This window comes from Vulpes vulpes, chromosome 1, assembly GCF_048418805.1.
Source record: "Vulpes vulpes isolate BD-2025 chromosome 1, VulVul3, whole genome shotgun sequence".
Classification (NCBI taxonomy): domain Eukaryota; kingdom Metazoa; phylum Chordata; class Mammalia; order Carnivora; family Canidae; genus Vulpes; species Vulpes vulpes.
In genome coordinates, this window is record NC_132780.1 from 18417006 (window position 1) to 18430706 (window position 13701).

Here is a 13701-nt window from a genome sequence, read left to right on the forward strand (position 1 = left end):
GAGGCAGAGACATAGGCAGAGGGAGAAGCAGGCTTCATGCACCGGAAGCCCGACGGGGATTTCGATCCCGGGTCTCCAGGATCGCGCCCTGGGCCAAAGACAGGCGCCAAACCACTGTGCCACCCTGGGATCCCACATTTTGGGATATTGATTAAGGAGTGAATTCCAGTAAAGGAACTGCAACTTTTACACTTTATGGTTTCTATCCTGTATGATAGCTATGATGCTGAGTAACTCCAGAGTTCTATCTAGAGGTTTATCTGGACATAATGACGTTGTAATGACTTTCCTCAGATGATAAGGCTTGAGTACTGGTTAGTGTGCTAGCCAAATCTGTGGTATTTGTAAAATCCTCTCCGCTATACATTTTCTGATCAGGAATCATGGTTTGGCATTGTTCAAAGGCCTTGCCACATTCTTTATACATATTTCATTACTCTCTGTTATGAATTACCTAATGGGGAGTAAGAGTAGAGCAGTACTTACAAATCCTCTCATAGTTGCTTCTTCTGCCACTTCTGCTATTTGTATACTGTCCTTGGGGCCCCGTAGTTCTGAGAAGAGGCAGCTGAGGAGATGCTGGCACTCTCAATGGCCGAAGAAATACCCAATGAAGGAATCAAGACTGAGAACAATGATCATAATAATTCAAAGGTGATGGGGCAGGATTGCTTTGTAGTACAGTTAAAGATGAAGAAGCATATACCGCATAAAATAAACTAATGAAAAACTATTGTGAACAATAAGGTTTGTCAGTGCAATAGGTCACAAGATTTGATGGGCATCCAATAAAGGAAAAAGACACACCTGCACAGCTGTAAAATGGAGGAGAAAGATAAAACTGATGGGTTCCAGCACCAGAGTGGTGTCTACTAGAAAGGAAACCTGTTACTTGACAACTCTGCCCCTCCAGACCAAGAAGGGGTTTCCTCTGTTCTTTCATTTTTTCCTTCCCCATTCATTTATTGGACATAAGATAACTGTACTCTGCACAAGCATATGGCTTAAAAAAAAAAAAAACTAAAAAAAACCCAAAAGAATAAAATGGCCAATGCTACATTTTGATCAACATCAAGAGGAGATACGATGAGGGGAAAAGTGGGTTTGTGAAAATACTCTTTTCCATTAATGCTGCGATTATTCAGCTCTTATCTTTACATTCCATGAATTACTTTCACAGTTTGACAACAACTATAAAAGAACATGCATACCTTGTTAGATTGGATAATTTTTAAGTTTTTCATTTATCATTGAAAATCAACGAATACTTATATAATTTTGTTGTATACAGTTTTAGATGTAGGGCAGTCTGTCTTAAAGAAGGGATAAATTATTGTAAAAGAAAAGAATTTTGATCATTTTCCCTTCAAGTCTAGTTTCTTGTTGCTTAAAAGAACTTAAAAAATTTTTTTCTCACAATCCTAAAACTTTGAAGCTTTGCTCTAGAATGACTTCTTTGATAATGAGTAAAGGTTGAAAGGTGATTAAAGGCCTCACCACATTCTTTACATTTGTTAAGGTTTCTCTCTAGTATGAATTCTATGATGAGTAGTAAGTTGTGAGTGCTGGGTAAAGGCTCCACCACATTCTTTACATTGGTAAGGTTTCTCTCCAGTATGAATTCTGTGATGATGACTAAGGTTTGACTGGTGGTTAAAGGCTTTGCCACATTCTTTACATTTGTAAGGTTTCTCTCCAGTGTGAATTCTGGAATGTTGAGTAAGATATGAATTCCTATTAAAGGCCTTGCCACATTCTTTACATTTGTAAGGTTTCTCTTCAGTATGAATTCTGTGATGGTTAGTAAGGCTTGAATGCCGGTTAAAGGCCTTGCCACATTCTTTACATTTGTAAGGTTTCTCTCCAGTGTGAATTCTGTGATGTCGAGTAAGATATGAATGCTTATTAAAGGCCTTGCCACATTCCTTACATTTGTGAGGTTTTTCACCAGTATGGATTCTGTAATGCTGAGGAAGGGTAGAGACATGTTTAAAGGCCTTGCCACATTCTTTACATTTGTAAGGTTTCTCTCCAGTGTGAATTCTGGAATGTTGAGTAAGATATGAATTCCTATTAAAGGCCTTGCCACATTCTTTACATTTGTAAGGTTTCTCTCCAGTGTGAATTCTGGAATGTTGAGTAAGATATGAATTCCTATTAAAGGCCTTGCCACATTCCTTACATTTGTGAGGCTTCTCACCAGTATGAATTCTGTGATGTTGAGTAAGGCGTGAGTGCTGTGTAAAGACCCTGCCACATTCTTCACATTTGTAATGTTCTCCTGTAATATGAATTCTGTGATGTTTAGAGAGGTGTGAAGGCTGCTTAAAGGCTTTGCCACATTCTTTACATTTGTAAGGTTTCTCTCCAGTATGAATTCTGTGATGCTGAGTAAGGCTTGATTTATGATTAAAGGCCTTGCCACATTCTTTACATTTATAAGGTTTCTCTCCAGTATGAATTCTGCGATGAATAATAAGGTGTGAGCAATGGATAAAGGCCTTGCCACACTCTTCACATTTGTAAGGTTTCTCTCCAGTATGGATTCGCCTGTGTGTATTTAGGGATGAGCAGACCTTAAACGTTTTACCACATTCTTCACATTTGTACGGTTCCTCTCCAGTACGCATTCCGTGACGTTGAGGTAGTACTGAGTCCAAGTCAAAATCTTTGCCACATTCCTTATAAATGTCACTTTTCTCTCCACTATGGGCTGTCTTATATATACTTAGCCTTGATGCTTGACAAAACATGTTCCCAGGTTGATTACACCTGAATGCGTTTTTTCCCACATGAATTCTCTGTTGATCATCAACATTGGAGGACTGGTTAAGAGCACTCTCACATTCATTTTTGGGATTCTCTCCTGTATTCATACTATTATGTGTACTAAGGTTAGAGTTTTGATAAAAGACTTCCGCACATTTACTACACTCATGATGGTTCCCTAGAAACTTAGTCCACACACATGGACTAACGCTGGAGCCCTGGTTAAATGTTTTCTCAGATTCACTGCACTGAACAACTCTGCCTCCACTGAACAGGCTGTGGTAATTTTGTAGGATCGACTCCTTAGTGAAATACCTCTCAAATGGATCCTGTTTAGCACTTTGTTCTTCATTTTTAAATCTTTGATGTTTAGAAATATTTGACTGAATAGTCAATCCAATTCTTTTTTCACAAGGGTTCAAATAATTATTTTCAGCATGGACTAGGAAACTTCCCAGATTTTCCAAACCGTCGTCTTTCCCTAAATATGTAAGTTTGAATATTTGATTTGAGCTTTTGTTTTCAAAAACACACTGCTTTGTGGAAGTAGCAGACGTAAACAGGGAGGTTACTGAAAATGTTCTATATCCTTCAACATTTCGGGCAGGGAGATTCTTATTATGGGCAGATATCTCAGTATGGTTGTGGCCTTCATGATGTCTTTGATGCCCTTCACTCTCTTCATCATTGTCCCAGTCTGTCATGAAGTGTAAATTCTCAATGGCATTATTTCTTAATCTACCCATTGACACTCTTTGGAAAGAAGCTTCGATGCTTGGCTTTGACAGCAAGCTCTGGGTGTCACGAGAAGATATGGCTGAAAGAAATCAAGAAAGAGAAATGTAAAATTATTCCACTGAGTACTCTCAGATGAATATGCTGACAACCACTAATAGATAACCTGAAAATCAGTCAGAGAACATCAGCAAGATGGCTCGGAAGGAATCATCAGGACTTTGTTCCTCAATGGACACATAAACTAACACAGAATGTAGTGACCACATAGCCACATAGATAGCGGTAGTACTACAGCTACAGTAGTAGTAGTGTAGTACTGTCATGCTATAGTACAAATTACTTTCTTATATCACAAAAAGTCAGGAAAGTCCCGTGAGTCCAAAGTTTGCAAAAGGGAGAAAATTTAAACATAAACAGAAAAGAACAAAAGAGGAAACAGCAAAAATAGGAAAATATAGGGCAGCACGTGTGGCTCAGTGGTTTGGCACCGCCTTCAGCCCAGGGTGTGGTCCTGGACTCGGTATCGAGTCCCACATCTGGCTCTCTGCATGGAATGGAGCCTGCTTCTCCCTTGGCCTCTGTCTGCCTCTCTCTCTCTCTCTCTCTCTGTCTCTCATGATGAATAAATAAAAACTTAAAAAAAAAAGGGAAATTATCAACAACAGGAAGAGTTGGTTTTCAGGAAAAATCAACAAAATTGACAGACTTTTAACAAAATCAAGGAAGAATGAAAAAAAGGTAAATTAAAATCAGAAGTGAAGTGACAGCAGACAGTATTAACTGATTCCATAAAAACACAACTAATAAGAAGTGACAATGGATAACTATATGCCAGGAAAGAGATACCAAAAATGTGCATAAATTTCAAAAAGATGTAAGCTCCCTAGATTTCAGGATTCCAATAAATATTTCCTGAAGAAATATTTAAAAAGTCACAATTGATCTACAACTACTAAGTAGATGGAAAAAGTAATTTAAAACTTCCCAACAAAGAAAAGTCTTATTCCAAATGAATTCACTGGATAATTCAGAGATTTAATGTAAAAGTACCTTTCTTTTCTTTAAATATTTTATTTCTTTACTCATGAGAGAAAGACACAGAGAGAGGTAGAAACACAGACAGAGGGAGAAGCAGGCTCCATGCACAAAGCCTGATGTGGGACTTGATCCAGAGACTCTGGGATCACGCCCTGAGCCAAAGGCAGAAGCGCAACTGCAGAACCACCCAGGAGTCCCATGGAAAAGTATTTCAAATCTCTTCCAACATTTTCAGGGAGGGAAGAGAAGGGAAATTATCAAAATAGTCTCTGTGACTCAAGTGTTACCAGGTTGTCAAAGGCAAAGGAAGACTGTACAAGTAAAGAAGATTACAAACTACTACCTGTGAGGCACAGTTATACAAAGTCCACAATAAAAAAAGCAAACTAGCACACTGAATCAAAAGCACGTTTTACAACACAATTAAAGGCAATACTTCCTGGAATTCAAGGGTGTTTCAACATATGGAAAACTATAAGTTAAAGGCTCCACATTAACACAATGAAGATCAAAAATGGCAATCATATTGCTGCAGAACAAGAATATGAGCATACTGGACAATGTTTCATTATTAAAAACACTCAAGAAAGTAGGAACAGAAGCAAACCACCTTAACTTAATAAACGCCATATAGGTATGAAAACCTGAAATCTAATATATTCAATAGTAAAAAAAAAAAGTAAGCTTCTTCTGTAAGAATCGGGTGACTCTTACCATTCACTTCTGCACTGTTCCTGTGGGGCTTGCATTCAACCATGTAGAAAATCCCAGTACTCATGAAGGTCTACCTTAAACTTTTGTAGTGAAATTGCAAGGGACATGTGTGAAGAAACACCTAAACTATGCAGAAGCACCTTAATTTACATGTAGTTGATGACAGTTCTTGAACTTCTAACCCAGGCAGAGCAGGTCCTGGAAACAGTGCAATCATGTGTCATTACAAGAAAATGGCTGAGAATTGGGAAACACATAGGATTTAGGGCAGAGATTTCCCCACCCATCAACAAGAAATATCCTAAAGAACAACATAAGGGCGCTTGGGTGGCTCAGTCGGTTAAGCCTTAGCTGAGGTCGTGATCCCAGTGTTTTGGGACTGAGCCCCATGTCAGACTCCCTGCTTGGTGGAAGCCGGCTTCTAACTGTCCCTCTGCTGCTCCTCTTGCTTGTGCTCTCTGTCAAATAAATATATTAAATCCTAAAAAAAAGAAAAAGAAAAAAGAACAGGGCAGCCCGGGTAGCTCAGCGGTTTAGCGCTGCCTACAGCAGAGGGCTGGATCCTGGAGACACGGGATCAAGTCGCATGTCGGGCTCCCTGCATGGAGCCTGCTTCTCCCTCTGCCTCTGTCTCTGCCTCTCTCTCTCCCTCTGTGTGTGTCTGTCATGAATAAATAAATAAAATATTTAAAAAATAAAAACATTAAATTAGGGGATCCCTGGGTGGCGCAGCAGTTTGGTGCCTGCCTTTGGCCCAGGGCGCGATCCCGGAGACCAGGGATCGAGTCCCACATCAGGCTCCCGGTGCATGGAGCCTGCTTCTCCCTCTGCCTGTGTCTCTGCCTCTTTCTCTCTCTCTCTCTCTGTGACTATCATAAAGAAATAAAAATTTAAAAAAAAGAAGTCTGATTAAAAAAACATTAAATTAAAAGAAAAAAGGAATAATATAGACATGACGAGACCAGGTAAATGAAACAGGTGATCACAAGGACAAACGTTCTTTGGGTGGCTCTGAAATGAGGTGAAGATTGGGAGGAAATGTTGATCTTATTATGAACACAGCTGACCTACTGCTTGTGCATGGAGTGGATGAAAATCATGGAATTGCTGGTCCAGATCACAAGCTCACAACATGGTATCAAGGAATAACAACAAAGGTCCATAAAGCAAATGTATCATTTTGATAAGATACACAACCCTTTTTTTTTTTTTAACATTTTATTTTTTTATTCATGAGAGACACACAGAGAGAGAGAGAGGCAGAGACACAGGCAGAGGGAGAAGCAGGATCCAGCTGGGAGCCCAGATGGGACTCGATCCAGGGTCCCCAGGTTCAAACCCCAGGCTGCAGACAGCGCTAAACCGCTGCGCCACCGGGGCTGCCCGAAATGACTAATGAAAGCAAATGAAAAGAAACCATAATATAACACTTTCAGAATATACTTCAATTTGTTATCCTTGTTGAGAAACAAGAAAAAATTGAAAACCTCAGTCACTACACAGAGAACAATGACACTTAATACATCTCTGATTGATATAATATAGATCATTATGATGCTTTTAGAAAAACAAAGGATTCTATCTCTGTGGTCTTAGTATATGAGAAAATTTCTAAAATGATAAAAACTACCAACCATAAAGTTTGATATGACAAATTGGATTACATTAAGAACTTCTCTGCATCACAAGCTCAAGAGACAGAAATAGAGTGAGAGAAGGAATAAAGGACCCATTCTCATAATATATATATGGATCTATAAAGCCTGAAGAAAAAAAATACCAAAACAGAAAAAATAGGCACAATAACCCAGCAGACACTTTGAAAAAGAGATTGTCAAGAGATGAAGAAGAGCCACATCAAAGAGACTAAGAAAGTTTGTGACACTTGCCCACAACAGCAGCTCACCCTCCCTGACACTCGAAGGCCACCCTGTGAAAAAACTCGTACCTCTCCTCAGGAGAGAAAGAAACGACTGACCTGTAGGTTCAGCGATCTGGCTTCTTGGCTGCTGCCTGAGGGACTTGTTTCTGTCACGCATGACATGGAGGCAGAGGGAACGACAGCACCCTCTGGATGCATTGTGGTGGCTGCTCAGACAGAGGGTGAGTGTTCAAACAAGAAAGAGACTACAGAGGTGAAGCAGAGGAAGGAATCATGTTAGGCATCGGACTCTTAATTTCGGGTCAGATCATGGACATGATCCTTCAGATGGTCTCTGAACTCTGTACTGGAAACTGTCATCCCTGGGGCACCGGGATGGCTCAGTCGGTTCTACGTCTGCTTTCAGCTCACATCCTGATCCCAGGGGCCTGGGATTGAGTCCAGCTCAGGCTCCCTGCTCAGGGCGCACTCTACTTCTCCCTCTCCCTCTGGTTCTCCCCTGTGCTTGCTCTCATTTGCTCTTTCTGTCTCTCTCAAAAGAATAGATTACAAATCTTATGGAAAAATTAAAGAAAAAGAAAATGGTCATGGCATAACTAAATACACAAGTAAACCAAAATCACAACTAACTAATGTAGTGGAATGTCCGAGACAAAAGGAAGCACATTGTTATGGAATGACAAAGCCAGAATAAGACAAAATTTAACCCTAGAAAAGCGACATTATAATAGATGCATTAGGGATCCCTGGGTGGTGCAGTGGTTTGGCGCCTGCCTTTGGCCCAGGGCGCGATCCTGGAGACCCGGGTTCAGGTCCCACGTCGGGCTCCCGGTGCATGGAGCCTGCTTATCCCTCTGCATATGTCTCTGCCTCTCTCTCTCTCTCTCTGTGACTATCATAAATAAAAATTTAAAATAAAATAAAATAGATGCATTAAAAATACGGGATCACTGGGTGGCTCAACGGTTTAGCGACTGCCTTCAGGCCAGGGCATGATCCTGGAGTCCCAGAATGGAATGAGTCCCACATCGGGCTCCCTGCATGGAGCCTGCTTCTCCCTCTGCCTGTGTCTCTGCCTCTCTCTCCATCTCTCATGAATAAATAAATAAATAAATCTTTCAAAAAAAAAAAAAAACAGATACATTTTTCTCAAGGAAACTTCCTATAAAATTAATTTTAAACTCTATGTATCATAAAAAACAAGCATGAAAAAAAAAAAAAAAAAAAAAACAAGCATGAATTATTGGCTGGTTTTCACTGACCACAGTATAAAAAAGAATATTCATTAAAATCAATCATTAAAAGCTGTAAGTGAAAATCATACGAACAACCACTTAAAAAGGCATTACACAAATGTATTATTTTATTAATATATCCCTCCTTGAACAGAGAATTTAAGGGTACAACCCACTCCTTAAAACCAAGGAAATAAACAACATCTTCATTTCTAAATAAACACCAAGAAAGTTGCAAAATATGCTAAAGGCCACTATACATAAAATACATATTTGGGATTAAATTCAGATATATTCCAAGGAAAGTAGAAGAAAAACCCAATGACTACTTGTCACTGAAGTAAAATTACATTTATGAACAAAAGCTTTCTTTAAAATACAGGAATTATACGAATTATACCTCACTGCTTTTTTTTTTTTTAAGACTTTATCCATGTATTTGAGAGAGAAGGAGAGAGAGAGCACAGCAGGGGAAGGGCACAGGAAGAAGCAGACTCCCCACTGAGCAGGGAGCCCAATGGGGAGGGGCTGAGCCCCAGGACTCCAGGATCATGACCTGGGACCAACTGACTGGCCACCCAGACATCCCTCTACCTCACATGCCCATGTCATATGAGAACTTCTGATCTAATAAATAACAGATGAATCTCATATATAACTAATAAAGTGAAAACACACTTGACAAAATAAAAAGAAATTTCTGTCATACAAGACAAATTCATCCAATGATGCAAGAATTAAGAAAGAAGGTAAAAACTGAGAATTTATTATAGCCTTCAAGTTCTAAGGTCTAAATGTTCTAGCTCCCCCATGGCATTAATTTAGGTAGGAATTCTAGGATACAAACAGATACATTATATTATTTCACCACTGAGGAATGGAACACACTGTTATATCCTAATTTGAGTTCATACAAAGAAAAAATTAACTTTCAAAGTGAAATAAAGGATTAGATTTTATTATTTTAGGGAGGTGCTTTGTTATCTGATGAAATTACTGAGTGTCAATTTTGTACAATCAAGATTAAAGCCTCCATAACGTTGGAATGCATGAGCCAGAAAACATGGTATCTGTCTCCAGTGTTCCCAGGATTTCTGCACCAAACCCCAGTATGCCCACCAGTACCCTGACAGGCTTCTCACAACGCAAAACAGAACTTACAAAGGGCTAAGTCTATGGATCCTGAGAAACAGGGAGACTTCCCCAGGACCCTGACAGCAATGGAGAACCTCTCAGATGTTGGAGACCCTCCCACTCCCAGGGGAGTCTCCTGGCCCATCAGTGGAGCTGAAGGAGAATCCTTAGAGAAGCTAAGAGCTTGATAATGGTGGATAGCACATGTCCCTCTGTGACAGGGAGAAAAATATAAACTAGGTTTCTCAAGAGTGTATCCATTCAAGGAGAACTACTCCCACCACAATTTAAGGTCTCTCTTCCCCCTTCACATGTGGACCGCACCTCTATCATCTGCCTCATCCATTTCCACTTACCTGGATGGATGGTTACTCTCTTCTTTCTCTTCACGCTCCAAGGCTCCTTCTTTTGCTCCAAAAAGGAGACCAGGTCTGGCTTTGACACAATGAGGCCTGGTTATTAGGAAGAAGGAAAATGGGTATTGCTGGAGATGTTCAATCAAGTATCATGCTCAGTAGAGACCACAGGACAGTGTAAAATTATAGAAAATACCTTCCCAAATGCTACTGACCAACAGCCCCTTTAGAACCAGTAGGAGGGCACACCGGGTGACTCAGTGGTTTGCGCCACCTTCAGCCCAGGGTGAGATTCGGGAGACCCGGGATCCAGTCCCACATCGGGCTCCCTGCATGGAGTCTGCTTCTAACCGCTGCCTGTGTCGCTGCCTCTCTCTCTGTGTGTCTCTCATCAATAAATAAAATCTTAAAAAAAAAAAAAAAAAGAACAAGCAGAAGGAGTTTCAAATATTCAAATCATGGCTTCTACTTCCACGTACTAGATACAATAATAATACATAAAAACTGGAGTTTAAAATTCGGCAGTACCATTTGATGCCTGTCAATGTTTAGTACTGACATTCATCAACAGAAATGATGATGCTCCTTAAGGAAGGAGAATTAGGGGGGAACCCCTGGTGGCTCAGCGATTTAGTGCCTGCCTTCAGCCCAGGGCGTGATCCTGGAGTCCTGGGATCAAGTCCCACATCGGGCTCCCAGCATGGAGCCTGCTTCTCTCTGCCTATGTCTCTGCCTCTCTCTGTATTGTCTCTCATAAATAAATAAATGTTTTTAAAATTTTTTTTTAAAAAAGGAAGCTGAAGCTAGAGCTGAAAAGGAAATATGAAGATTTTTCTCCACATCTACAAATCCCCATTTATTTCCCTTTTTGCATGGATCCGAATTCCAGTCATGCAGAGGAATCTTCTAAGAGTCAGTCTTCAAAGGAAGGAAGAAAACCCAGAGTGTGGTCTGGGAAACCTGGAAGGAGTCATCCTCACCCAAGGAGAGAAGGTTTCCATAGTTCTCTAACATCACATCCCTGTACAGTTCCTGCTGAGTGTGGTTCAGGCATCCCCACTCCTCCTGAGAGAATTCTATGGCCACATCCCTGAATGTCAGCAGTCCCTGCAATAAATACCACAGTTACCAAGTGGCCACAGGCAGAGTTCACAAGGTACCTAAGACGAAAGAGGGAGTTAAATGTCACCAGCTAGATCCCATGATCTGACCCTTACTGCTCATGGGCTTGTACCCTCTTTGTCCCATATTTTTCTTAGCCTCTTCTTTCTACCTTAATCTTTTACTTCAGGCATAGATTCCTGTGATGGAAACAGAAACTACCCAGCAAAAGAGGATAACTCCCCTGTGAAAAAGGTTGGCCCGGGCCAATTTTAGCTTAACCCCTGACTCACAATTATGCAGTTGGACCAAGGAGTGACCCATGGAATGACCAACAGTTGCTTTGAACTCATTATAATACTAAAATCTCCACTCAAGGAGAAGCACAAACCTCATTTATATAACAAAGTACATAGAGAACTGTTATCCTCAGCTTCATATACCACCTTCTACTTATCTCTACATAAGACGACAAGGCTCCAATTTCTAAATATCTACCCTAACCCTAAATAAAAGGAAATCATTCCCTCTGGCTCTGGGAGTCTCTTGTTGGGAAGTTACTCTCTGTGATCTCCGTATTTGCTGCAAGTCAAGTTTCCTTTGTGTGACAACTCGACCTGGTGTAGTTTCTATCTGTGATTCCCCAAGGAGTGAACTCCTTTTAGCGAAGTTATATTAGAACTGGTTCTGGCTAGGTCAGCTTCCTGCTTACGCACTAAGATGATGTTTAACACAGTAATATGCTCTAATGTATTGTCCAACTTTGACATAAGAGGATGGCATATGATTCAGAAAACCATTATAAATATTGTATGTTTATCCAAGATAATTTATAAAATAAAGGTGTTGGGACACCTGGGTGGCTGGGCAGTTGAGCATCTGCCTTTGGCCCAGGGCATGATCCCAGGGTCCCGGGATCAAGTCCCACGTGGGGCTCCCTGCATGGAGCCTGCTTCTCCCTCTGCCTGTGTCTCTGCCTCTCTCTCTCTGTGTCTCTCATGAATAAATAGATAAAATCTTTAAAATAAATAAATAAATAAATAAATAAATAAATAAATAAATTAATAAATAAATGTGTCAACAGAGGCATAACAAATTCCTGAGTACTGTAATTTATATCATGCGTTATAGATTGTATCTATTTTTTTTTCAAGATTTTATTTATTTATTTGAGAGAGAGAGAGTGCAAACAGGTTGGGAGAGGGAGAAGCAGAATCCTTGTGAAGCAGGGAACCCAAAGTAGGGCTGGATCCCAAGACCCTGAGATCATGACCTGAGCTGAAGGCAGATGTTTAACGACTTCACCACACAGGCACCCACAGTTGTGTTTACTTCTTAGGTGGAAAATTTTGGTGTGTTACAAATGTACTTATCAAAGTCCAATGTGAATTAGAATTTTATTTTCTTTTTTTAAAAAAATATTTTATTTATTCATGAGAGACAGAGAGAGAGAGAGAGAGAGGCAGAGACACAGGCAGAGGGAGAAGCAGGCTCCCTGGAGGGAGCCCTATGCGGGACTCCATTCTGGGTCTCCAGGATTACGCCCTGGGCCGAAGGCAGGCGCTAAACCGCTGAGCCACCAGGGATCCCCCAAATACAATCTTCAAAAATAAGAAATAAATACAGTTTTGGTGGCTTATTGGAAGCCCCGTTGGAGAGAAGGGAAAGAAGGTGATGGGGAGAAGTGTTCTAAGATCGAACCTTAAGTATTATATTTGAAAAAGTTTTTAAAATAAGTGAAATCATGAGGCAGAAATATCAGAGCTAGAGGAATCAACATTAGCAATCTCCAAATGCAGGGAATTTCAGGCAAAAAAGGCAAAGCGGCCTCTCACCTGGGACACAAGGCTTACCTGAGACCGCGCCATTTCTGCTCCCTTCACCTGGTCCTCTGGCTGCTCTCGCACAAGATCTTCCTGGAGATCAGGAGAATACACCTTTAAAGCCGGCCACAGTCTCTCCACCTATAAACTGCTCCCCTGCAGGCAGGACTTTGAAATGCACAAAAAGCCCAACTTCCTAGTCCTTTGGGCCTGGAGCTGTTGAGAAGCTGTGACCTCCCAGCTGGAACTCAGGAACTGATTTTCCTTCTCTGCTTCCAGGGGCCCTCCCCTCCCCCAGATGCTCACAGATTCAGCTACAGCATAGGTCCCGTGTGCTGTGGCCCTAATCCTCCCTGACTCTGTCGTGGAGACCATTACCTCTCCTAAGGCGCAGCCTGCTCTCAATTCTCAGAAATTAAAAGGAAGCCTTTCTCCTTAACTGTGGCCTCCCTGAGAATCACCTGGAACACTGACTTAACACTGTTGTTTCCACCATCAATTGACAGAATCAGAGGGGGAAGAACTTTTTTTTTTTTTAAGATTTTATTTACTTCTTCATGAGACACAGAGAGGCAGAGACAGGCAGAGGGAGATGCAGGCTTCTCGCAGGGACCCCCATGTGGGACTCGACACTGGACGCTGGGATCACGTCCTGAACCAAAGGCAGACAGACACCCAACTGCTGAGCCACCCAGGCGTCCGGGGATGATCTATTTTGATACTCCAGGAAACACCAGGGGAGGTGACCGGGCAAAGCACCACAACCCTGGCTGTGTGGTTACCAGATTTAAATCCACACCTTCTTCACTGATAAGAGTTTCTTAAGATTTACACCTTCTCCCTCTTCTGCTTCACAAAGGGAGATACTCTTAGGAAAGGACCTTTCCCTTACAAATGCAAATGTCTCTTAC

General features: G+C 41.1%; 1 protein-coding gene across 1 annotated transcript; it reads right to left on the minus strand.

Annotated features, from left to right (window-relative positions):
* Positions 1-1446: 1446 nt before the first annotated feature.
* LOC140597766 (uncharacterized) lies at positions 1447-13092 on the minus strand. Its single transcript, XM_072747387.1, has 4 exons — positions 12821-13092; positions 10847-10973; positions 9867-9962; positions 1447-3586 (listed from the first exon to the last, which is right to left on the minus strand). Exons 1-4 carry the CDS (start codon positions 12833-12835, stop codon positions 1515-1517), a joined length of 2310 nt encoding a protein of 769 aa, XP_072603488.1. The 5' UTR covers positions 12836-13092; the 3' UTR covers positions 1447-1514.
* Positions 13093-13701: the final 609 nt, after the last annotated feature.

Coding starts and splice junctions, on each gene's coding strand:
- LOC140597766 (XM_072747387.1), bottom strand. Junction 9,963..10,846: donor TGGAAACCTTCTCTCCTTGG/GTGAGGATGACT, acceptor CCTAATAACCAG/GCCTCATTGTGTCAAAGCCA. Junction 3,587..9,866: donor GAGAGTAACCATCCATCCAG/GTAAGTGGAAAT, acceptor GATTTCTTTCAG/CCATATCTTCTCGTGACACC.